Source organism: Micrasema longulum, unplaced genomic scaffold (assembly GCF_059751315.1).
Source record: "Micrasema longulum isolate JH-2025_06_02 unplaced genomic scaffold, ASM5975131v1 h1tg000410l, whole genome shotgun sequence".
In the NCBI taxonomy this organism is placed as follows: domain Eukaryota; kingdom Metazoa; phylum Arthropoda; class Insecta; order Trichoptera; family Brachycentridae; genus Micrasema; species Micrasema longulum.
The window spans coordinates 78,405-106,350 of NW_028277610.1; the positions used below are offsets into that span (position 1 = coordinate 78,405).

General features: G+C 35.0%; 1 protein-coding gene across 3 annotated transcripts in view; it reads right to left on the reverse strand.

The window, feature by feature from the left end:
- Positions 1–681: 681 nt before the first annotated feature.
- Positions 682–27,946, reverse strand: part of LOC148281778 (fatty acyl-CoA reductase wat-like) — a 63,261-nt gene continuing 35,996 nt past the window's right edge. For 2 of the 3 annotated variants that reach the window (XM_088226126.1, XM_088226127.1), the window contains exons 8-12: positions 27,552–27,613; positions 23,261–23,377; positions 23,040–23,181; positions 19,853–20,033; positions 12,313–13,945 (exon numbers count right to left, since the gene is read on the reverse strand). In XM_088226126.1, coding sequence (XP_088082252.1) covers positions 13,594–13,945; positions 19,853–20,033; positions 23,040–23,181; positions 23,261–23,377; positions 27,552–27,613 — 854 coding nt within the window. In that variant the 3' untranslated portion in view covers positions 12,313–13,593. Of the gene's footprint in view, positions 1,181–12,312; positions 13,946–19,852; positions 20,034–23,039; positions 23,182–23,260; positions 23,378–27,551; positions 27,614–27,946 lie in introns of those variants that run through there. The other variant, XM_088226128.1, reaches the window with a different exon arrangement.

Genomic DNA, 27,946 nt, shown 5'->3' on the forward strand with positions numbered 1-27,946 from the left:
AAACGTATAATAGAGGGCTCTTCGTGAAGCAATAAATTCGTCATTGCGTATTCCGTCACTATGTGACAAGTTTAACAACAGTATTGTTTTCAGAAATGATCTTATTAATTTGCCTCCACGATCGCGATTCATTGATTTGACGCCAGTGGATTATTACCTATTTGGAAGATATAATAGGTACATGTCATAAATTAAAAATATGGATCATTGAAGTTTTTTTGTAAGTATTAAGTCGATTATACTATCTCTTGTCAACTGTGTAACATTCACCATTCTGCCTATGTTTGAACATCAACATTTCCTCAACTCTTCCATCTGTTGACTTTCGTGAAGTAAAGGACCTGAAGCCTTTATCATGTGAGTAAGATTCATCCGGATGAAATAATTCACCTACTAGGCAACGCCTGAAAACAATTGTTCAATTTTTATACTTATTTCACCAGGTAATTAATTCAAAGTGTTTGAGTGTGTCCAAATGCTTGCAGACGTAAAGTGGCCACTCAAACCAGGCAATGACAGGTCATAAGCCCTATAAATGCCAAGACTTCCATATTCCTTTCTCAAAAATGTTTTCCCTTTCTGTTGCAACAAATTTAGATATGAATAACTCCCTAGGGAGGAAATCCAGCCACTCTGCAAGCATTTGGATATACTCAAACATTGTATAATAAAACAAACCCATTAAACAAATATTTTATTATAATTTAAATTCGTATCTTTCTTAACAAATCACTGAACTAAATAAATATCGAAGCATACACAAACGTGTACACAAATGTGTATGCTTTGATTACTCCGAATTGGGTTAGTAATAAATTGATTGTCTACCTAATGTTGAATTTATTTAAAGAATAAATGTACAAAAATATAAGCAAACGTTAGGGCTATTATGGACAGAAGCGTATAGTGCGCAATTCCTAGGAGATTATGCCGTCTCTTCGCAGCCTTCACAGTGTCAAATGGGTCCTTCAGCAGGTAAATCCGTATTCCTCGGACGTAGGTGCGGAAGAACTCCTCCCAGTTGAGGCTAGAGATGTCGAAGTCGAAGAGCGTCCTGTCACCAGGTGTCAGGGATTTGTCGAGGTCCTTGACGTGTTTGTTCTTGAAACGCCAGCGCTTAGTGCTGAAAAATTCTATGACGCCAGAAAATTTGTGAACCTTTTTGTAGGCGTCGATTAACCTGGAAAAAACAGAAAATGCAATATTTAAATGTCAATTGCATAGAATAAAGAATAGTCCAGAAGGAGCGTAGAATCATATTTGAATACATCGGACTGTGTCCGAAAATCACCATACTATACCCCACTCTCGCCACGCGCATTCGTGATGTCGCCGCGTAATTTTGCACGATGGAAAAAAATTAATCATAACACAAATGTAAGGTAAAAAAAAGCGATCTGTTAATTTCTTTAAAATTGTATTGTGCACGTGGAAATATTGATTGACACAACAGAGTAGATAAGTAAAGGGTCCTTTTTTTAAAAAAGAATTACCTCTATTTTGAGGCTTGTCAGCAGGTGGGATAGAGGGGATATGGAAAGAGGTAATAAAAAATATACCACAACACCCAGACCAATTGAGAAAAAAACCTTTCTTGGATTTTTTTCTTGCAACTGGTGGGAATCGAACCCGCGACGCCAGTTTCACAGATAGCCGTCTAATCAACTGTGCCACGGCGCCTGTAAGAGTAATTGTATTAATGAACTTTGAACTTAAAATATGAAACAAAAATTATTTTACATAAAACGGATATTTTTATACCATGTTAAATAATATTTTAAGTTTTAAAGATAATGTCGGTCAAATGTCCACCACGGCGTTGTTTAATCCGAGGTCCAATTTTCATTAGTTCTCTCATTAGATGAGCAAAGTAGGGTAAAAAAAAATACTACCCTGCCAACACTAACGAAATGTCCATTTTGTTTCTTCGACAATCTGACAGATGGAAAAATAATTCAATTTTTAAGTAATGCATTTGCTACATACACATTCATTTGCAAATTACACATGAAATGTGATTGCATCCTTTTTATTTAATTTCCTAGCAGTATTTCTACACTTTAAAAGGACACAACACGGCATAGTTGAATTCAAATCAGGAGTTGCGTACTGAACGACGTCTACAAAGAAGCTATGTGTCAAAACGTAAACCTACTCATTCATGTTTGATGTGCGTATGCGGTTTCTGGACTATTCTTAATTCTGTAGTCAATTATTTTTTTAAATTTTTTAAATCGACCGTTTTGAAATTTCGACTAAACATAGTTTTTTTATTATATTTTATTTTATTCATACAAATACAAATATACGATTTTTCTGGGCCAGACCACGAAACTTAAGAGGAACATTCTTCACGATAAGCTTTAAAAAAATCTCAATTTTTTTTTTCCAAAAAGCTTATTTTTATTATTTTTTTTGTAATCTCAAAATCTTTAATTCCTCGGACTAGCATCCCTTCCGCAAACCCCTACCACATTTTTGTAAAAAAGAAAATTAGGATTCTTTTCAAAGCTTACCACGAGGAATCTTCCTCCGAAGTTTCGCGGTCTGGCCTTGAAAAATCGTGTATATTACAAAAAAAAAACGTATCTATGAGGCCAAGAGCCCTGTGTTGAGCTATTATTAAACAATTGCAAAAATTATTTCAAAAACACATATTTCAATAAACATCTGGTGTGGTATTCTGAATCTGCCCTAGAGAGTGATTAATTTACGGATTTTTTTTTTCATGCGGTTACATTTTGCTTCATATCTAGCCACACTGATGATTAATTGTTAAATAAATATGAACAGGTGAAATCAAGCATGATGATTTTCATTAAGAACATTATTGCGACCTTAAACATTACTCAAAACACTTATTTTTTATTTTATTTATTAATTACATTATACATACATTTGTTAAGGACAGAGACACAGTTTATAGCGGCACAATCAGGAACGACCCATGTCTGTGAACTTGCTCCGACTCGCTAGAAAATCCGTGTTGAGTCGGGGCACTTGTAATGCATTCATAACCATACATTCACACACATATATACATATATATTCGCATGTATATATATTTGTATTATATTTTATACACACATATACATATATATTAAGGTTATACACATCATTGATACTTTATACTAATTAGGTCGAATTGACCAAACGGCATTCGTTTTTTTACGTTTTTTTCCGTTTTTTAACAGTTTTGTACTTCATTTGATGTTTAATCATCAGAGTAGCCATTATACGAATTAAAATGTCGTCGTAATAAAAATATTAAAATTCCCAAATTACCCACCCTCTCGGGGCAGAGAATAATATAATAATATTTGGCTGATTTACATAGCGCCATTTTTAAAAAAAATCACCTCAATCGCGCTTTACAATTGTATACCTAAAATTATATTCTAACTAAACTTAAGTGATATAATATGTTACCAGATTTAAAATTGAGAGTATGATAGTCTAAATAAGTGGGATTTTATTTGGGATCTGAACTGACTGGGACTGTCGATGATTCGTAAGTTTGAAGGCGATCGGTTCCAGGCAGAGGGGCCGGCGGCGCTAAAAGCACGATCTCCAAATGTAGTGTTTGGGGAGCGCCGGATTTCGAGAAGTTTTCCTCTTCCTGAATCAAATGCTGACCTAAGAGTAGATTTTCTTTGACATGTATTTTCCCTAATACAAAGGTCCGATATGTATCTCGGAGCCATTTCATGAATGGATTTAAATACTGCCCAGCAAAGCTTGTATTTTATTATCTCTGGGCTTTTTAACTTGTGCAAATCTCAAAGATTTTGTGAGATGTGAGAATATTTTTTACTCTCGTAATAAGCCTTGCTGCTGCATTGAAAACAGATTGAAGTTTATTGGTTTGATATTTTGGGAGATTGGCGTATATTCCATTACAGTAATCTAGACGCGAAACGACATAAGCATTTACAATAGCTTAAGTTGCATCTATAGGAATATTTCTCCGCGCGGATTTGATCTGTCGGAGATGGAAGAAGCCAGCATAGAGAAGATTCAGAATACCACCCCCGTCACAATAGATCTTCACAGGTCGCAGTGACGTCAAGAGCTTGCATGGCACTGACCCCACCACTCAGAATAAGAATAGGTTTAAGAATAGGTTTAACAATAAAAACGCTTAATTTTAGGTGTTTTGAAGTGACTTTTAACATACTATTTAAATAAACTTCGGTTTCGGAAAACCTTGTTTCGGTTAGTCACTACAAATGTTTGTTGCCTAAACTTGTCGGTTGTGTGAACAAATAAAGTGGTTCACAAAACAAAGTATTTTTAATTTTCCATCGGTACATCGAAGTGAAATTTGATTAATAATTTAAAGCTTAAATAATAAAGTTAATTTTAAAAAAACTTGCATAAAAAAAAAAATTGTAGCGATGGAATCAACTTTAGAATAAGGGAGTTAAATATTTTTTTATTATTTGTTAATGACTATGAAACAAAGCCAAATATTTTTTTCACCAATTTTTTTGTATCTTATTATCAGCGCGATGATTGATTGCAGTTTTATATTTCTGAAATAACTACGCGTGTTACGTCAGAAGTTCTCTTCCACTTATTCTCAGTCAGTTTTGCTGATGATTGGTCCGTTTGCGGTAAGCAAACCAGAAGTCGGAAACGGTGACATCGTTCAAAGTAAATCGTTTTCATTAAAACATTTTTATATGAATTTTTTGGTACATTTTCAAGAAACTTTGTCCGACAATTTAATGCTCTATTTTTTACCGCGCGCAAGAAAACATTTTTTGTATTCAATTTCCCGTAATGCTGAAGTTCCACCATCATTTTTTTATGTCCGCTGCGTAGTTGGAGCACATGGTGTCCTCAGAGAGCCTCCAGGCATGTATGTTAATAAAAATTAAAAATAAATAAATTAAGTAAACAAATAAATAACTTTTGCTTTAAAGTAAATATAAACCTTTTACATTACAAGCAAGGTAAAAGAATAACGCAACTAACATATGAAAACATATTTAAAAAAGGCATGTATGTCGGCTGCCAGCTCCCGTGTGTCCTCTCAAGTCAGGTTCACGTCCCGTAGTTCTGACATAAACTGCCGACGAACAGTCAGCAGCGGGCGTCCAGAACGTCTAGAACCTTATGCCTTGTAAAGTAGGCAAGAGTGATTAAAATATACATACCTTCGTACTTAAATATAGATGTTAGTTTATACCGTCTCGATATGTTCCGATGAAGATACTCGTAGCGTTCATATTTGCAGACCAGGGCCTCAATTATGATGGGAAGATAAAGACGTCATACCTTCACCTTGACGGTATAGTTGAAGATAAATTCTCTCTAGCGATTATAAAGATATACTACCGACCCCCCCCCTTTAAATTTTGGGTAGGTACATCGATATGAATCAAGGGAAAGCGTACGTCACCCGTACAAGTATCCGTACGTACGTACCCGTACGTAAAAGTCCCCCGACCGACTACAAAGGTATGGTACCGATACCCCCACCATCAAGTTTTCATGTAAGTACATCATTTTATACCGAGGAGTCTAGAACCCCTCGATACGTTTATCTATGCATTAATGCATAGATAAACGATTAAACGATAAACAATTTTTTTTACACTTTTAAAAGTGTAAAAAAAATTGTTTCACGGAACAATTTTTCCTTTAATTATAAATCTTTAAAAATTTAAATCATTAAATCATTTAAATCAGGTTGGCACTTTTTTTCTTAAAAGCCTTTTAAAAATATGAGAGAAATAAGAAGTTTTGAATTCGAATTGAATTCCGACATAACTGTCACTTTAATACAACGAACGCCTAGATGTGGAAATAATGTCGCTAGGTTCTCTCCTATGAACAAATACGAATATTTAGGCGTCAGACACAAATTATATGCGTCAGAAAGTTACCACTCTAAAAAAATAATTTTGTTATTATATTTTTTCAATCTGTTTTACTATCTTTCCGAGTGTATGTATCGAATGTTATAGGAGCCGGCTTTGTAGTCGATCGGTACAGATCGGTAGATACATACAGACGATCGTTAAGTGATTTCCAAAAGTCATGCAAAATTCAGGTTCAAGCGAGCATTTTTTACTTGAATTGGGATTTATTGGAGTTTATAATCGCTTTGAAGTGAGCACTTTTTATTACAGAAGCCTATTTAGAATAAAAATGAGAAGTATTTTAAATGTTAATGACGTAAAGAACGCGGACTAATTGTTTGCGGTCATTCCATTGGCTTGTTTCGATCATATGATGTCGATATGACAAGTGGGTAGAACATACCGAGGTAAGATACAGATAGTACAGAAGTTAAGTATACCGTCTCGATATACACAGATGAAGATGGCGTTCATAATCGAGGCACAGGGCCTCTATTACGATGGAAAGAAAGACATCACACCTTCACCTTGATGGTATAGTTGAAGATAAATTCCCTCAAGCGATTAAAAAGATATACTTCCGACCCCCCACCTTCAAATTTTGGGTAGGTACGTCGATATGAAACAAGGGGAAGTGAACGTCACGTACACGTATCTACGTACACATATCGAACCTGAGACCTCTTGCATGGTAGGCAAATGCATCGACCATTTCACCACGGAGCCGACATTTGTTATAATTCAATTGGATGAATCTTATCGGCTTTTTAAAGCTGAAACCTTTATGTATGCGGGTAAGTTAAAGTTTCACAAATATCAACAGATGAAAGAATTTAAAGAATACAGATGTTCAAATATGGCCGAAAAGGTGAATGTTACACAGTGTGTAAAGTGGCCGCTTAAACCAGTTAATGACAAATCATAAGCCTTGTGGTTGCCTAGACTTCTATATTTCTTTCTCTAAAATGTTCTACATCTCTGTTAAATAATTTGTAATTTTTTGTTTTGATTAAATTTTATCGGATGTGACAAATGTGAACTTTTTTTGCAAACATCGGCAGAATGGCGAACGTTGCACTGCGTGTTAGTTGATTAGAATCTATAATTAATTGTTCTGTAGTTTGACATTTAAGTTCTCTAATTGGAATATCCTTTATTGACTCTTGGCGCGCCGCCATCTTGTCAAATGTTAGCTTAAATATGCTTTGTTATTTTAAGCGCGTCTTTTTTTATTTCGGTGTTAATTTATTTATAAATCATTTTGTTTGAAGTTGCCGATAGTAAAAAAACACGTGTATTAAAATACACCATTTAAATTATCAGTGGCAATACGTCTGCCATTTAACCGCGAATCCCTTTGTTTTATTTAAGAAAAAAAATGTATTTATGACATTGTATTGTATAAAAACAAACAAATCATCACGCCGTTTCCCCGTAGGAGTAGGCAGATAGAACGCCATATCACTCCACCTCGCTTCCTCTACATTCATATATCTTCTCATGCACGCGCGCCGATTATTCCGACTTTTGGCATGTCCATCTTCAAGTATTTGTTGGATTTGGTCATGCCATGTCTTTCTCGGTCTTCCTCTATTTCCGCATCCATCAACATTCGCATTGTAAATATTCTTAGCCGTTCTATCGCTGTCCATTCGCTCTACATGTCCAAACCAGCGCAGAGCTCCTTTCTCGATTTCGTCGATAATGCTTGTCTCAGCCCTACATAACATTATGTACATACGGATCTCAAGGTTTGTGCATCTATCGTACATAGTTTTAACACACATCCGCCTGAGAGATCACATTTCGACAGCATTCAGCCTACTTTCATCCCTGTTGTTCCAAGTCCATACTTCGCTCCCATCCATCAGGGTCGGAACCAGAACTCCGTTGTGAACTGCTTATTTTGCCTCTTGCGACATAAGGTCATAGGCCCTATAAATGCCTAGACGATATATATTTTTCCCTTCTCTGATGTGTTCAACATCCCTGCTATGATTTGTTAATAGATTATAATATTTAAATTTATTTCAACACAGAGGGAAAACATTTTTGAGAAGGGAAGTATAAGTATAAGGGAAATATGGAAGTCTAGGCATTTACAGGGCTTATGACCTGTCATTGGTTGGTTTTATTCATCCGGCTGAACCTCACCCACGTGATAAAGGTTTTAGCTCTTTTACTTCACAAAAGTCAACAGATGGAAGAGTTGAGGAAATGTGGATGTTCAAACATGGGCAGAATGGTGAATGTTACCCAGTGTGTAAAGTGGCCAATTAAATCAGCCAATGACAGGTCATAAGCCCTGTAAATGCCTAGACTTTTATATTTCCTTCTCAAAAATGTTTTCCTTCTCTGTTGAAATAAATTTAACTATGAAGTTAACTTAGGGAGTTATCCCTAGGGAGGAAATCTCACCAGTCTGCAAGCATTTGGACATACTCAAACATTGTTGATTATAATATTATCACAAAATGTATTTTGACATCGACGAAGGATAAATTAATTTTTAAAATTGTGTTTCATGTCAAAAGCGCCTGGAAATATGTAAAGATATATTATTTACGTTCATCGCTACAGTTAATTTTTAATTATATTACTTAGAAATTGAGATACTCGTCATTCGGAGATAAATGGCAAACTTTTTATACGGAGAAAGTTTGATAGCTGAAGATACAATGTCGCATTCGATTGTCAATGTCGAGTGCTTTGGGGCACTTGAGATAAAGTCGACTGGTTTTTGATCGACTCGTTCGCCTGGGTGGTTCAAGAATATTGTCACTCGTCAAGTCGTATGCGACAAAGACAGATGAGTTCAGCATAAGGCACATGAAATGTTCATATCAATTGAACGTAGTTACGCCGGAAGCAGCCAGCCATAGTTCCAATACACGAAGGTGCTGGATATAGCAATAATAACCTGTAGCAATTGCACAGAAATCTTTAATCCGAGTCATTTAAAAAAAAACATTTCGTTATCCAAGTGACTTGCTCTTCAAAGAATTCAGAGTACTGAATATTATTCAACAGTATATATTGAGAACGGTAGTGGTTACACACATCAATAGAGACATTTACCCGAGCGTCAACCACAACCATAATACAAGATACTCTAATAGGGATCTGATACTAAGTGAAGGGGTCAACACTGTTCTGGCATCGAGACAACACTATAACGTAGGCAAAAAGGTCCATAACCTTTTGCCAGAATCGTGGAAAGACGGGAGTGTTGTCAAGTTGCGGAAGGCGTTGACCTCGCTCTTTCGTGACATTGGTCATAGGGAGTCAGAAAAGTTGATGCATGCCACGGATTGGAGATGGAGAACCTTACTGGATGTCAAAAATAAAATATAAAAAATAAGGAATAATTTAAAAATAATATATTTATAGATGACAACCATGAAGTTTCGCATAAATAAATTGTCTATGTTTTTATGAATGTATGTATGTGTATGCGCATGGGTGTATGTACGTGTGTGTGTATGTACATGTGTATATATGTGTATTTTTATATATACATGTGTGTATATATGTGTATGTCTGTATGTATATGAATCAAAATGTGTATCCGAATAAGTTTATATTTTGTTTGTCTGTGCTCTATATTAATTTGTTAACTATTATAATATATAAAAATGTAATTGCCTAGCTTGGAACGGGGTATGTACCCTTGTTAGCTGGGCAAAGTGAACATGGAATTGTATTTTGATAAAAAGTGTGAATAAATAAATAAATAAATAAATAGACAACTGTACCTAAAAGAAGCACTTACTCACTTCTGGTCGAACAGTGGGGAGAGGTCTCAGCAAAATGTCCGTACGAGGTTTTCCCAGAGCATGAATTATGTCATACCCAAAACCCGTACGACTTTTGCTCAGAGACATATCTCATTTATCGCACCGAGAGTGTTCAATATTTAAGAAGAACGTATTAAGCTTTCAAGGACAAAAAATATTTTCAAGAAAGGAGATAAGGACTGGATTTTCCTTAGTGGGAGGGATTTGAGAAGGAAACTTCTCGATGATTTTCCAAATGCTTGAGTTTACTGTTTACCATATCGATGTGCCCTATATATGTTTTTTAAATATTTTTGTAATTATTTTTTATGTTTCTAATCCTATATTTGTGGTGATACACTCATGTGTCTGTGTCATATAATTGCTCGTCCCATCTCAACACAAGACTTTTAGTCCCATGGAGTTGGGACTTATTGTCTCAAATAATGTACAATAAACTTATGTATGCAAATAAATAAATATATAAATAGAAAAGCGAATTGGAAATAAAAGCACTTTTGTGATTTATGTGTTTTACTTTGACAAATGATTAATAATGCATACATTCGGTTTTTTTATACTACAAACATAATTTTATGTACGAGAGTAATTCGTAAAGTAAGGTAATAAAGATAGCGGTGCGGTGGGAGAAATCTGGCAACACTGGCTGACTAATCAACTTCCCCACTCTCTATCCCTGCCGCTCCCGCCACGCTACACCGCTCAGTGCCGGCCTGGCAGCCATCGCAGATGGAGCTTCCTATCGCTGTTTCCACCAGATGCAAAATTCGCGCTGTGATACGTTTTTACACGCAAAAGGAACTCTGCCTTTTGACATTCATCGTCAGTTAATCTAAATTAATGGGAAAAGGTGCATATCTGTCCAGCATGTTCGCAAATAGTGTAGAAAATTTTGTGAAGGACGCACGGAAATTCACGATAAAGACCGGAGTGAGAGGCTTTCAGTTTCAGACGGAATCATCGAAAAAGTTGAGAGCATAATGCTTGAGGATCGGAGGATTACCATTAACGAACTTGCTTTTCGTATTCCTGGGACTTAACTGAAAAATTAGGCCATCGAAAGATCTGTGCGTGGTGGGTACCACGAATGCTCATAGAAAACCACAAGCAGAAACGTGTTGAGTGTGCCCAGCAGTTTCTTCAACAGTGTGAAGATAACGAGGAAGGATTCCTGGATTCAACATGGGTGTTTCACTTCACCACGAAACCAAGCAGCAATCACGTTAATGGCGTCATTCAACTTCAGCGAAGCCGAAGAAGTTTGAAAAAATCCAATCTGCTGGGAAAGTCTTATCAATCGTTTTTTGGGACAGAAAAGGCCTATAGTTGATCGACATTTTGCCTCATGGAACAACAACAAACTCCGATAGATATTGCGACACATTAAGAAAACTGAGACGTACAATCCAGAATCGCCGGAGAGGAAGATCGTCCAGTGGTGTGAGGCTTCTTCGCGACAACGCTTGACCTCATGTCTCAAATCAAACTCAAGAACTGCTGACAGATTTTGGCTGGAGTGTCTTCCCCCACCCCCCCCACAGTCCGGACCTAACTCCTAGTGATTACTACTTATTCCCGAAATTAAAGGAACACTTGGGTGGAATGCGCTTCCATACTGATGATGAAGTCAAGGAAGAGTTACTCGATTTCTCAGAGGAATAGCGGCAGAATTTTATGACTTGGGGACACAAAAGTTGGAGTATCGTCTGCAAGTGTTTAGACAGAAACGGCAATTATGAAGAAAAAAAAAAGTTTTAAGCTTTAAATTAATGTATAATGCTAAGGAAAACAATAAAGCTGTATATTTTTTGAAAATGTGGGAATCTTTTTTTATAAATGACCCTTGTATTTGACCAGTTTTAATAATTTTGAAAGTCTGGCTGACCACACAACCTTAGATGAGCATTTTGCAGAAACAGCCAGCCCTAGCAGCCCATCAGCTTGATGACAGTTGTCAGCGGAGGTTGCTGCATCCGCTCTCTTTAAATTCATTCCAACAGATAGGGCAAACATTTTTGAGAAGGGTATATGGAAGTCAAGGCATTTACAGAGCTTATGACCTGTCGTTGGCTGGTTTAATTGTCCACTTTACACACTGTGTAACATCACTGAGGAAATCCTCAACTCTTCCATCTGTTGACCTTTGTGAAATAAGGAGGTGAACAAGTAGGGAGGAAATTCAGCCAGTCTGCAAGCATTTGGACATACTCAAACATTGTTGAATCCGCTCTCTTATTACTTCATTTCGCACAAAGTCAAACCACCACACACCCAAGATACTTCTGAGACACCTATTCTCAAAAGTCAGTATTCTGCTGTTTTTGGCCCTAGTAAGGGGCCAAGATTCGCATCCATAGAGAAGAATAGGTGTTAGGCAGGCGTCAGATAGGCAGGATTTGGTTTTCACTGAGTAAATATCCAATCTCCAGACAGCCTTCATACTGTTGAATGTGGTGCCTGCCACTTCTAACTGCACTTACAGTTCTTCTTGAAAGCTGCCATTTTATCAATGAAGGTTTAAATCGCAATATTCATTTTTTCTTGGCTTTCCCCTCAAGCATGACACTGATTACCTTACCTCCATTTACAACACAAAAAACAATTAAATGGGATATTGACAGGAAATTTTCGATAAATAAAAAACATAAAATCCAATGATTTATTCATAAAACCTTCATTTTCGAGAGTCTGGCAGCTTCACCCTTCCTTGTTACCCCTTTGTTCGTATCTTTCTCTGACAGTAGAAATATAATAATATGTTTTTATTCAAGAAATTTATTACATACATTAAATGTGCAATAAAAAAAATGTTCTCAGGAAGGGTTCAGTTTTAAGAGGAAACGAAAAAAACACAAATACAAAAATTACATTTACCTAGAGTACCTTCGATTTTTCCAAGTACGGTCGCCTGAGAAGTCCACTAAGGGATGTGCTTACCCTCAAATCTGATGCCCCTCAAAGTATTTGACATCTTGTAGGTATGAGTAACACTAATATTTGACAGATTAGATACATATTTGACAGTCCATTCAGACCTATTCTCTTCAAAGTTCTAAAAGCGTACGGGTGCCTACAAAACTAGTTAAACTTATCAAACCCGTTCGCTCAAATAGCGAATGATGATTTGAGGTCATCACCGGCGTTCATCAAGGCAGCGTTCTTGTACTGCTTCTTTTTAAAATCTTTATGTTAATCATCCTTAAGAAGTCAATTCCGCTACAACCAAACAAATCAACCACCACGCCGTTTCACCGTAAGGGTAGGCAGAGATAACAGAACTCCATATCACTCCGTCTTTCTATACAGATCTCGCCTGCTCTACATTCATACGTCTTCTCATTTACGCGCATGTCCATCTTCAAATATTTGTTAGATTTTGTCAAGCGATGTTTTTTTTTGGTCTACTTTGATTTCCGCATCAATTAGCATTGGCGTCGTAAACCTTTTTAGGCGTTTTTTCGCTATCCTTTCTTGATTTTGTCCTTAGTGCTTATCTGAGTTTTACATAATCTACGAATCTCTACATTTTTGCACCTATCGTACATAGATTTACCAAATATTTGCCTATGCGGTCGTATTTTGAGAGTATTCAGCCTACTTTTATCCTTGTTTTTTCAATACCATACTTAAACCAAGACTCTATTGTGAACTGCTAGTTTTGTCTCCAGCAGCAAACATTTATTTGCCAAAGTTATTGATCACTATGTTCCCGTCTTTTCAGTATCTTTCTAAGTCTTCCCACCCAGGAACATCTATATTTTCCTCCCAAAAACGTTGTTACCTGGAATCCGCCGATGTCATTTGGTGCCGGGCCCTCAGTAAAATATCGGTCAAACGACCGTTCTTAAAAAAGTGTACTTTACATTATACCTTATTTCATAATTAAAATTACCAAATATGATTAATAATTCAATCATATTACTTTTTCAGAATATCCAAAAGAATCTTGCACAGAAGTACAGCGAATAAGCGATAGCTAAAATTCCAAAGCTCACTATAGCAAAATGACCCATTTTTAACAGGAAGTATTTCTTCTTAGAAGCATCCAAAGTATCGAATGATTCTTTGATAAGGTAGAGTCTTATGCCTCTCATGTACGTATAGAAAAACTCGTCCCAGCTCAGTTTGGAAATATCGAAGTAAAAGATTGTCTCGTCCAGTGGAGTGAGTCCTTTTCGAAGTCCTCGAACGTTTTTGTTGTGGAAAGTCCAACGTTGGGTGGAGAAATAGGAAATTACGTCTGCAAATTTGTGGATTTTCGTGTAAGCCTCTAAAAGCCTGCAAAATCAAATCAAAAGTTTTAAAATACGATAATGTAGTCATTGTAATACCAAAAATCCACTTAAAATACCCAGTTTAATTGAAACACCTAATACTAATTAAACAAAACAAATTAACAACATCAACAGCATAAACTACATGAATTTTTTTAGATTTTTAAACTGTTATTTTTTTAAAGTATAGATTGAACTTTCCTACGTTTTGTCCCACACTCAGTACCAACCAGGGTTTTTAATTTTATACCAACATTATCCTGATTTTGCCATCCTGAAGTAAATATTTTAATTTTACCGGAATTCGGTTTTACTTTTCAAATTATTGACTTTTCTTCCTACAAACGTATTCCCATATTTCTGCCCTGGATTTTGAGACTAGAGACATGTTTTTACAAGCTATAGATATTTATCACTGGCGTGTTTCGATTTTTTTATATTTTTGATCAATTGTTTATTTTGGGAACTAGAACCACCCAAAAACACTTAAAAGCGCCCAGTTTTATGTTTTTTCTTCGGGCGTATGATATACAAATAAAATATCATTACTATTTTAGAAAAATGCGAAAACTAACCGACAAAAATTTCATTTTGATGTTCTTTTTAAAGAAAACCAGCAAAATTGGTTCAGTTCAGTGATGGAAAAACAATGAAAATACCCTTTCACAAAAATACTCTGCTAGCCTATATCTTTTTAAAGGCTTGGGCTTGACCATAGCACTGGCTCCCATTTTCAGAATAATAAAAAGAATATTCCCAAGGAGCATTCGGGGAAAAACTCGTTTAGGGGCAAGCGTATAATATGCAACAAACATAGATTTATAAACGTATTTACGCTTTTACTTGAATCAGTAATTAATTTTTAATTCTTTGCCGCCTTTGAGTAGAATGCAGAAAACTGTTGTGTCCTTAGAGTATATACATTATACTCTAAAGTTGTGTCTGTAAAATACAAGAAGAACCAATGACGAGTGTTTAGGACTCAACGGCTACACCTGGTTTAAAACCTTAAAAAAAGTAATCGAGGAAAGACAAGTCCACCTTGTGGTTTAGTGAAACCTTGTCTACACTGCCAGAGGTCTCGGGTTTGACTCCTAGCAGGATCAATATGAAATATTCAACATATTACAACAGAGGTGTAGATCATTTTAGAGAAGGGAATTCTGGTTGATTCTTATCATCCAGCTTTCATGTTCTAAATTATCGAAATTCTCTTTCACCGTCAATATCTGGTTGCAGGTAGATAAATGTAAATGATGATTAATTAGCATCTGAGTATTAGGAACAGAAATTAAAGGTCAACGTCTTTCTCCATTTCTCTTTTTCTATCTGGTCTGGTGGGCTGCCAATACATTTTTTAATAGCATTTGTTGAACTGATAAACACAATAATAAAAGTTTTGACCCCAGGCAGGTGATAAGATAACTGGGATTGGAAAAAGGATTGCCTGCCTACTAGACCAGTTAGCAGAAGACATGATCTTTTAAAAGCTATGTTGAAAACTCATGTGCTGAAATTGGTTAATACAAAGGTCAAATTCCTGCCCCGATATAAGCGTTCTTCTGTTCCTATCAAGGCTGATATATTATTCAACTAGATATTGAATCAATTATCATTAAAATCAAATGAAAAGTTATCATTCTTCTTTCTCCATTTACCCTTGTTTAAATTTGTGCTATTTTGTGAATTAAGTGTTTCAATCAAAAATAAAATGCTTCAGAATGAACACAAACGATCAAAATCTTACTCACCTCGATCCACTGTTGCAAGGTGCAATTTGTCACAGATTTAATAGTGCGGGTCCTAGAGATTCCCACAAACACCATAGTGCGCAGTGCGATGTTAAGAAAGATCGGTGAAGATGATGCAGTATTTATCACAGAAGGAAGAGGTAACAAATATAGAAAGACATTGCATCACAATACACTGTCAAGACGCAACCATGTTAAAGGAAGAGTGTTTTGTGCGAAGTAGAATATGAAAAGTGCAGAGGCCCCAAGTGGAAGCCTTGTGGGATACCTAAATGTATAACACTAATTGAAATTTTATTGATTTTTATCACGAGACTACATAAAACAGCGTATTTGTCGGCGTTTACTTTGTTAATAATATGATCAAAGCAAGAAGAAATATAACATCATTACAGTAACTAGTCATCTTAAATCTTACGGTTTCGGTGTTTTGAAATAACAAAGTATTTTTAGTAATGTTTATACATTCAAAGGCTTCCTTGTTATCCTTTTAAAGATGTTTAATAATATATTTTGCATTAATCCTTGTTGAAATAACAATTAGTAGGGAAAAAATTTGACCACACGTGATTTTGAAATGTCTTGTTATAGTATTGAGCTCATGATAGAATATGATTGTTCTGTTTTTTAGTCATCCATGATCTGGCAAATAAACGGTGATTATTTTACTTTACCAACTGATGAATATTTTTAATTTTTTTGGTTTACTGGACCAATTTCACTTGTGTGCCATTGAAATTTTTGTTTATTTCTCCGTATAAGATCATAATTCGTATCCATTGCTAAAAAATGAAGTAACGCATTTTTACTTTGAGCCATTAAAGTATTTAAACTACTCGTACTACTACCATCACGCCATTTCCTTGTCGGAGTTGGCAGAGGAAATGGACCGCCACACACGTCTATCCTGGAATACATTCCTAGCTCCTTCCACATTCATACATCTTGTCATACATGCCATTCGGTTCTGTCTGCTTTTGACATGACCAGACTTAAGATTTTGGTTTATCTGATCATGCCGCGTCTTCGTTGGTCGTCCTCGTCTCACGTTGCCGTTCATTTTCGCCATATATACTTGTTTTACCATTCTTTCGTCGTCTATTCGTTCAACGAGACCAAACCATCTTAGAGACCCTTTCTTTATCTTATCAATTACACTTGACTCAGATTTACACTCATTTATTTTCCAAAGTATTTGAATATCAAAACAAATATATTTAAAATATCATCAACCTAACTTGTTCCACTAATGGTCAAAAATGATGTCACAATTTTCAAGACTTAACATTTGAACAATTTTTCATTTTTAAAAATATATATGAAAACATTTCTTTACAATATCCATATTGATTTTGGAAACACAATCAATTTTTCCAAATCCATTTCACACATTTTTATCAATATTCGTAACGTGATATATTTTCCTATTCTATAATAGTTATTTGAATCACGTATTAAATCTAAATAATACAGAAGAACTCCGTTTATCCGAATTCCAGTCATCCGGATTGCCATTTCGATATTATATTGCCATTCAGATTATTATCAGGATATAAAAAATAACTTTGACGGACTGCCGTGTTATGTTAAATGTAAAAATATCTGGCATTCATTAATCCGGATAACTCGAGTTTTGATCATCATTGTCATTCCTTTTCCGCACCTAATGGTGCATAGGGCACTGCATTGGTACACCAATATCAGCGTATCTTGATGATTTTTGTTGCACGAAGGTAAGGGGGTCAGACTCACGCTTCAGGTACCAGTCTAGGGACTATGAAATATTTTAGTGTAAAAACACCCTTTTAAATCATATTTCATATTAGCTCTGTCGGGAATCGATCCCGAGACCTCTTGCATGGCTCTGACCATTACACCACGAGGCCAACTGAGCTTTACTATATTGTTATTATGCTTTTGTTTGGTAAACGATTTATTCTTGCATAAAAAATGTCTGCCTTAAAACAAGTTTTACTTATAGTCCTTCAAATATAGTATGATTAGAATGACATTTGTCAGAAAAAGTGACGACATAACTTTGTAGTAACGTCCAAGGAGTTATTTATATTGACACAAGAAAAATCATTCGTATCTGGCGTGTTAATGATTTTTTTTAATACAATGCTTGTCACATAAATCAACATAAATATATAAAATCAGCTTCAAAATAAAAAATAAAATAAAAAACCTAACAATATTTTGAGTTTGTCCAAATTTTTGTAGACAAGGACTGGATTCAACTCCCAGGGGAGCTATTTATATTAACATATTACAACAGAGATGAAGAACATTTAAGAGAAGGAAATATAGAAGTCTAGGCATCTACAGGGCTTATGACCTGTCAATAGCTGGTTTAATTGGCCACTTTACACACTGTGTAACATTCACCATTCTGCCTATATTTGAACATCTTTATTCCAACAATTCTTTCATCTGTTGATGTTTGTGAAGTTAAAGAGCTGAAACTTTTATTTATGCGGGTGAGATTCATCCAATTGAATTATTTCACCTACATACTAGGTAACGCCTGAAAATGTTATTTTTTCAATTTCTATACTTCTTCATGGACCAGGTAATTTATTAACAGAAAGAATCTGGTCCATGAAGAAGTATAGAAATTGAAAAAATAACATTTTCAGGCGTTGCCTAGTATGTAGGTGAAATAATTCAATTAGATGAATCTCACCCGCATAAATAAAGGTTTCAGCTCTTTAACTCCACAAACATCAACAGATGAAAGAATTGTTGGAATAAAGATGTTCAAATACAGGCAGAATGGTGAATGTTACACAGTGTGTAATGTGGCCACTTAAACCAGCCACTGACAGGTCATAAGCCCTGTAGATGCCTAGACTTCTATATTACCTTATCTTAAATGTTCTTCATCTCTGTTGTAATACGTTAATAAAAAAACCTCATTATTAAAGACGTTCTTACGACGTTACATTATTTCGCAAAAACGTTAGAGATGGGACAAATTGATCAATGTACATTGATTGAATAAAAAAATAATTCATTAGATATTGTTTATGAAAAAAGTATAAATGTCTTATTTTTTGGTGAATAATTTTATTAAACACACTATAATAGGCTGGTTTTCGCGTATTTACATCAATTTTCAGAAACAGAGTTTCATGACTGCATGAAAAAACTGATAAAATCGATTTGATCAGTGATCAGTAATTTCCCATCACTAATGACATAAGTTTGACAGCTGTCATTTTAATTATTTTTATAATTTTTATTATCTAGCTTCTATAGCTTATTTAAAAAAATAATAATTTAAAACGAACTTTATTTCTAAATACAGTTCTATATTTTACTTATTTATTTTGATTTTTTAATATTTTAAATTTATGTTGTTTATACACCCATACTTTTATTTGTATTTTTATACCAACTATACTTCTAAACACTGTTCCTATCTTTTATTTTTTTATATTGTATTTTTAAAAAAAATGTTGTTTATACAGGATGTTCTTTAAACCGTGTCTCATCCGAAACCACGATGATCAGTATGGGCAAGAAGACACATTAGCATATTAAAAAAAATATTTAGAGCAAAGAAAAAATTTTAAAATTAAATATTTACTTGTCAGCCTATCAGAATCCCCTCTCCCCGCTCTTCACCTCCCTTGTTACTCCCCTGCAGAAGTAAGCAACCATTTGCTTTTTTTAATATTTTATTTTTAAAATTTTATTCGTTCTAAAAATGTATTTTAATGTGCCAATGTCTTCTTGCGCATACTGATCATCGTGGTTTCGAATGTGACAGGGTTCAATGAACATCCTGTATACTCATCTTCTTTTTTTATACCAACTTTACTTTTAAACACTGTTCTATATTTTATTGATTTATATTGTATTTTTTAAATGTTATGTTTTTAATATACTCATGTTTAATATAACTTCCATGTAAGTAAAAGCCGTATGGGCGTGAAAAATGAATTAAATAAATAAAAATAAAAATTAAGCTTTATTTTAGGGTGTATATACAGACAGTATGTGTTCGAGAGGAATCGAAATAATATCATTATGAGAAGATTGTTGAAAAATTTGAAAAATGAAGTAGACAGTGAAGTTTTTTCATTGATATTAATGCCATTGTGAAATTCTTGCAATGTTAGTTACAAAATATTCTGAAATGCTTCAGTACTCACATGGGTTTTTTCCCAATGCAGTAGAGGATTGTGTCCACGATGTACGCTGGTAACAAGTGCAGAACATAAATGTAGATGAGGTGAATAGATTTGTGCTTGTTGAGGGTGAAGCAATAGTACCAAATGCAAGCCATGGTTGGTATATCAACACCGTGCTTCTCTGACAACATCATGAAGGTACCTAAAATTTGAAAAAAGTAAAAATTAAATAAATATTTAGGGACTTATTCAGTCCATTCAATAATGGCACACACATTTTATTAAAATACGAGCCGTGTTTTTAAGTAAGTTTTGTTTTGATATTAAAAAAAAACAAGTAAAATTTTTGTAACAATGTTGTTTTTACATGAAAGACCACAGTTTTATTTGCTTTTCCACATAATTACTACAACTACTAACATCACGCTATTTTCCCGTAAGGGTAGACAAAGGGAATGGACCGCCACACATTCCTCTCTTCATAGTAAAGTGTTATTTTTTTTTCAATAAATATATATTTATTTTTGTTAATCTTTGCTTTTAATTTTTGTATAAAATTGTAAGATTCAATATGTCCATGTATTTATAATTTTCTCAAACTGAACGGTTTGGGTAGGTAGGAAGAAATTGCCTTAAGGCAATATGCCCGCCTTTATATGTATATTTATTGTATATGTATATAAAGTGTCAAATAAATAAAAATAAATAAAAATTAGCTTCTTCCACATTCATACATCTTGTCGTACATGCCCTTCGGTTCTTCCTGCTTTTGATATGACCAGACTTAAAATATAAATAATAATAATAATAATAATCAAAGTTTATTAACAAAAATAACAATAAATTTATCTACTACATAAACACTTAATATATTACAATATTTGAGTTTGTCCAAATGTTCACAGACAAAAAACTGGATTTCACCCTCTCGGGGGTCATTAAGATTAACAAATTACAACAGGGATAAAGAATACCTTAAATAAGGGAATATGGATGGCGATGCGTGAGCTGGTTCTCGGCAGTAGGTGTATAAAATTTTGCAAATGTCACAGCGCAAATGGATGCAAGGAAATGGAGTGAATGGACTGACCTTTTTAGTTGATTTTCTTGTTTTCTCCAAACTTAGCTGAGGCGGCGATAAGGCGGAGCGAGCGGCGAAACTTCCAACCGAACATGCACTTCGATCGCGGTCAAATCGGACACTGACCCCAAGTGGCAAAATCATCAACTCAATAGTTATTAGAACTATAAAGGTGCAAAAGGGACAGGTTTCAAGTGGGCGAGAGAAAAGGAGACAGGCATAGGAATTTATTTACGCTGTGACACATTTTCAATCGGCCTAACCATGGAAGTCAAGGCATTTGAAATCCAGTCTTTTGTCTATAAACATTTGGACAAACTTAAATATTGTAATGAAACCAACTGGTCCAAGAAAGTTAAAAATTGAAAAATTGTTTTCAGGCGTTGCCTTGTATGTGAAATAATTCAGTCAGATGAATCTCTTCACAACAATAAAGGTTTCAGCTCTTTAACTTCACTAAAATCAACAGATGGAAGAATTGAAGAAACATGGATGTTCAAACATATGCAAAATGGTGAATGTTACACAGTGTGTAAAGTGGCCACTTAAACCAGCCAATGACAGGTCATAAGCCCTGTAAATGCCTTGACTTCAATATTCCCTTATTTAAGGTATTCTCCATCCCTGTTGTAATTTGTAAAACTTGGGTAATAGATTTCTCTGGATCATGTCTAGTCTGCCTGACTAGGTACAACCTGTTTTAAGGCAGACATTTTTATGCCAAATAAACAATAATTTAACTACCCACTTGTCAATATACTAAACAGTTATACAATATTAATTTATTAGGAATTTATTTCAAGTAAATTTTCCGATTTTTCTCGACCTAAATCCAGTAACCAATTTTTTACAAATTTGTTAAATTGAATCCGGGTCATGGTTTTCCAATGTTTGGGTAACATATTGAATATTTTGGGGCCCAGAAACCTGAAATTTCTTTGCCCGAATTCAGAGTTTGCGATAGACCCCATGACCCATCCTCTAGTTTGACTTCTGGTAGTGTGGGAGTGTTCCTTTTGGGATTTGATAGAATAATTTACTCGCACAAACATTATTATTCTAAAAATATATTTGTCTTATATCTAAGATCTCGAATTCCTCAAATATCTTGACGCTGGGGTACTTGAAGGGCTTTTTAAAAATTATTTTAATGATTGATTTTTGAGCAGATTCGAGAGGTTTTAAAATCGATTTATTAGTGCCTCCCCATCCTATTATGCCATACGTTATAATTGAATTACATAAAATAAAATATAGTTTTTGTTTATCTGATCATGCCATGACTTCCTTGGCCGTCTTCGTCTCACGTAACCGTTCATTTTCGCCATATATCCTTTTTTACTAGTATTTCGTCGTCCATTCGTTCTACATGACCAAACCATCTCAGAGACTCTTTCTTAATCGTATCAATTATACCTAACTCAGATTTACACTCTCGCCTGATTTCATCATTCGTAACCCTGTCATACATTGATTTCCCATCTAAGAGATCGCATTTCAACTGCGTTCACTCGGCTCTCCTCCTTCCTCTGCCAATTCCATATTTCAGTTGCATACATAAGTGTTAGGATTAAAACTCCGCTGTGCACTGCCAGTTTAGCTTCAATTGACATATTTTTACTAACAATTACTGTGCTTAGTGCGCCGTTTATTTTGTTACCCGCATTTACTCTCCTTTCAATATTTTTTTTACTCTTCCATCTCTTGAAAACATGCTTCCCAGATACACAAAATTTTCTACTTTTAAGAGACACTCGTTGTTTACATTTATTATGCAGTCAGTTACCTCAATTTTCTTTTTAAATACCATCACTTTTGACTTACCGCCTTTTGGCCTTTTGGAAGGAACTCCGAGTGTACAGCACCGTGATAATCGAAAAAAAACGTCAAAATCCTTGATTTTTGGGTGACTTTGGCTTGGTAATTTGGGTTTTGGCTCAGTTGGCAAGCCCCACTCCGAAGATAGTCGACTTTTTTCCACGTCATATTCATACACCACGTCTCACTACCCGTAATGATGTGCCGAATGGCGGTATAGTCCAAAGAACCAACTCTCTTCTCAGCGACAGATTTGCGTTTATCTTTTTAGTATTAATATTATGAAATTGATCAAATTTCAATACTAACCCCACGTGATAGGCCTATCGTTCGAACTAACGTAGTTGTAAATGGGAATTTCTTTTTCTATTGGTTTTGGCCCGAAATCTTCCCATCCATTATCAACTCTTGGTAATTCTTCTTTATTCGGCGTATTTTGCGTATGACCCACCTGAAAATAGTTTGAATATAACACTGGCGTTAATAAATCCATGGATTTATAATCCGGAGGGTATAGTAATTGAACTCACATCATAAGCAGCTACAATTGTCGCGTTGATAACGTAGTCCACAGGAATAATATCCGCCATTTTGTTACTGTCACAGTGAAGTGTTCGAAGGAGTCCCACAGCAGCGCCGACTATAACCTTCAATAAAAAAATGTTGTTTAGTCACAATAACTTATCATAAGAGGTAGTATCTTTCATGGTTGGTATAGTACATGTTATAAGGACAATAGATGATAACATGCCATAAAATGCAGTGATCTCTTCAAGTGAAACGGAAGGCCTACTAAACATACTGCAATTCACCATTGTCGATTTTGATTTATTCTAACGAATAAATATCCAAGTTATTTACAAACAAAGCCAAGTACAGCGACAAAAGCGTCCGTTAGGACCGTTAACCGTATGTTTTCAAACAAAACAAAATGGCCGCCAGCAGAGTGAAGTTGTCGCTAACCAACAACACTTCCTTTCTATGAAACATGGCGATAAGGCTTCTCATGGTGCATTATTACTGTATCGGACATAACCGCTCGTATGGCAAAAAAAGCGGAATGCAGAGGCAAGTGCTGATCATTTAAAACATCATCAAACCTAGCGGCCCTTGTTGGGGCTCATAGACGGAGGCGGTTTCTGAACGAGGAAAAATGTTCGACTGAGCGCCGAGAAATCCTTAGACCTCGATGGCAGCTGAAGCTTTGCGAATCGTCGCTAGGGCTACACGCGGCGCTTCAATCAGAGCGGCCGGCACCGGTGTTTTTACAAACTTTTCTATATGTTAGTTTTCTTGCTTATTTCGGTTAGTAGTCCCGATTTTGTAATCTAATAAGCTGCCCCTTTAATAAAAACGGTTAATTAGGTTACTTGCGGGGGCAGACGTTAGAATATCGAGACTCTAGCCATAAAAAATGTATCGCATTATGGCCTCACTAAATTCCACTAAAACGTGTGTCACCTTTTTAATCGGTATGAAGGATCTTTTCCTGTGTTATTGATGTATTAATTGGGACACGGGGATAATGCCGACATACTTTATTTTTATGTAAAATGTATACCGAGAGTGTTATATGACTTTAAAAGTACTGATGTAAAAATAAAATGCAAAAATGTCCAGCCAATGAGAGAGCGTCCTACGCGTTAATCCGGGGCAGCCCGACCCCCTCTCGCTCTCTCCTGCGGCTTATGTATGCTGTCCCGCACCCTGTCCGACAGCGACACGGTGCAAATAATTTAATAGAACCCGTGTGTTTTTTGTGAATAAAGTTGTGTATAAATCAATCCGCCTTTTTTGCATTGGATTCAGTTACTGAGATGCGGGATTTGGGTGTGATTTTTGATCAGAAATTGTCTTTTATCAGTCACATTAATGATATTACTAGTAGATCTTTGAAGACGCTTGGGTTTATTTTGCGCATCACTGAGGACTTTAAAAATATAAACACTTTTAACATTTTATACACCTCCTTGGTGAGAAGCATCTTGGAGTATAATTCTACAATATGGAGCCCTTATTATGCCTCTCACCAAATTACCATAGAAAGAGTTCAATTTTAAATTAGGAATACGTAATGAATTTCGGAGCTATGATTATTTATTAAATATATTAAATTTGATTAAATTAAGGGACAGGGGAACAATTAATGATTCATTAGTTCTATTTAAAATCGTTAATTCAGTATTGGACAGCCCTGAAATTTTGGCCCTCATTGGTTTTAAAGTACCAGTTAGAGTGACTAGGCTAGTTCAACTTTATCACTGCAACAATCATATCTCAATATATTCTAGCAATTCAGTACTGAATCGTCTACACGCGCTGGGTAATAAACATTCGGATTTAGGTGACATATTTTTATTGAAATTTCCAGCTTATAAACAATTACTTGTAAAACATTTTAGTGTGGAATCAATATTTTAATTATGTTTATTTTATTTTTATTTTATTTATTTCGAATACAAACAGATGTACAGGTTAAATGAATATTAAAAAAAATAAATTATATAAAATGTATTCATAGTAGGGCCTGCCATCCAATTATATGTATTCACTAAATAATACTGTAATAAAGCGACGACGGCTTGAAGTTTAAACTATATAAATAATAAATAGACTATATATTAAAATAAGATAAATATGGACAAAACAAGGAGATAGTGGAAAGGAAAAGAAGGAAATTGATAAGTAGTGGTAAAGGATGATTGAAGGAAAGTGAGAGTGGAAAATTGCATTTGATTTAATGATTAAACGAATAATGAATGAAGAGCATGAATCAAGCCTATTAATTCTCTTCTGTACATATTGTATGGAGTGTTAAATATATCAAGACTATTAAATTTTTTGTTCTTTCTAAGTAAGCATTGAAAAAGTTATTACTGTATATACTCCACTGTAAATACTTATGTATGTATGTAATGTAAAAGGTACTTATACCGTTAATTCTTGAAAAAAAAAGACTAAGTGTGTTTTATTTGAATTACGTCCTCTCCGCCTTCGGCTCCGCCGCCTGCCCTTCTTGGAGAATATCACCGCTGACCCAGCCAGAGAAGCCTATCTCATCCGAGATAGCCGGACTACAGCAGCTACAGAGCCATCCCTATCTACAGTTCAACTATACACACGGCGAGGTGTCGTGTATAATTAGTCTGAGTGTCTATCAATAGTCTGGCTTAAATTCACTAAGCAAATGCGGAGAAGTTCCTATAAAGTTCCACAGCCAAAATTCCCTCCCTTTCCCAACACTTCTTAGATATAGATAGCCAGGACACAAAATCCACTTGTGAAATATAAACCCTGTACATAATACCCGAGTCAATAATACTGCACCTCCAATTAAAAAAAAAAATATCTCATAATTTATTGCCATATTTCGTGACTTCAATTAGGGAGCAGATTTTTTTTTTTTGGATAAGCTTATTCAGATTAAAAATATGAGTATACAATATTACTACTAAATACACATCAGATTAACGTTTCCCATTATATTTTTTTTTTTGTAAATTCCTAATTATATAATCTACCAGCGGACCTGACATACGTTGTTCTGTCCAAGCGTTGGCTTGCCTGCTAATAGCTGGTTCACCAAACGTTTTTTTGATATTCGAATTTTCGATAAACTATATACTAAGTGACATTTGACATTGACATTGACATCTCAATCTTTTCGTTTCGTCATTGCTTGATTTGCTGTTTGCTCAAAGAAAAATAAAAGAGCAATATCAACAGCCGTATATATAATTCTTCTGTACGTGTGATGAATGATTAATATTCAAATACTGAATTTAAGTATGTACCTGGGTACTTTTTTATGGTTGAATTTAAAAACATAAAACAAATATTTTTTGAAAAGGTCAAACTCATGAGAATTAAATGCAGGAACTTTTGTAAAAATTAGCAGAAATGCTTTTCTGTCATGCTCCGTGCGCCTGTTAGAGACTTTTTATAAAAAAATAAAATAATATTTCACAATCCTAGATAAACACAAACAAACCAACCATCACGCCGTTTCCCCGTAGGGGTAGGCAGAGAGGATAGAACGCTACATCACTCTATCTTTGCATACAGACCTCGCTTCCTCTACATTCATACATCTTCTCATGCACGTACGCCGATTCTTCCTACTCTTGACATCTCCACGTGCCATGTCTTTCTCGGTCTTCCTCGTTTTCTGCATCCATCAACATTCACATCGTAGATCCTTTTAGCCGTTCTTTCTCTGACCATTCGCTCTACATGTCCAAACCAACGCAGCACCCCTTTCTTGATTCTGTCGATAATGCATGTCTCAGCCTTACACAAATCAAAAATCTCGACAATTGTGCACCTATCATACATCGTTTTACCACACATTCGCCTGAGGGATCGCATTTAGACAGAATTTAACCTACTTTCATCATATTTTTTCCAATTCCATATTTCGCTCGCATACAGTTGGCACTAGAACTCCATTGTAAGCTGCTAGCTTAGCCTCCAGCGATAAACATTTGTTTGCCCAACTTTTTTTATATCCAAAAAAATAACCTCTTCCCAATTTTTTAGTACTAACTAGGGTTGCATTCTCATTTAATGTAACCCTGGTAGGTCGACGAAAAAAAGGTTTATGCTCCTGTCTTTTTTATAGATTACATTGAAATTATATATACGAACACGCGCAGCAAAAAGATCTACATTTCGCTGAAAACCGCACCCAAATCGGTTAAGCCGTTCAGGAGAAGTTCCATAACATCACACGTACTGTGCTGTATTGTACATTTTTATATGTATAATATAATAAATAAAATAAAAAAAACACGCAAATAGTAAAAATACACATATATTTACACCAGTTGGTCCATACACGTTGTCAATCCACCCTTGAACCGGTTCTTTTGATGATGAAATAACTGAAATAAACATTCAAATAAATTGATAAAAAATCTTGCCCAAATTCATTGAAAAATTGTACATTTTATTTTATTTATTACATTTACAGCCTACAAATAAAAATTACAACATTACAAGGAAAACATATTTATAGTATACGTTCATATCAAGTTTGGATTTTGTCTAAGGGACGAGACCATTGCAGGAGACTGCTGCGAGACATAGCTTAGATTGATATATTATGGTACTGTTGAGCGTGTTTTATTGAAATTTTTGTTCATGTAACAATTTTTATGTGCAGTATTCTTTCATAAAAAACACAGATTTTTGGAAAAAAAATATCAAAACTTTTA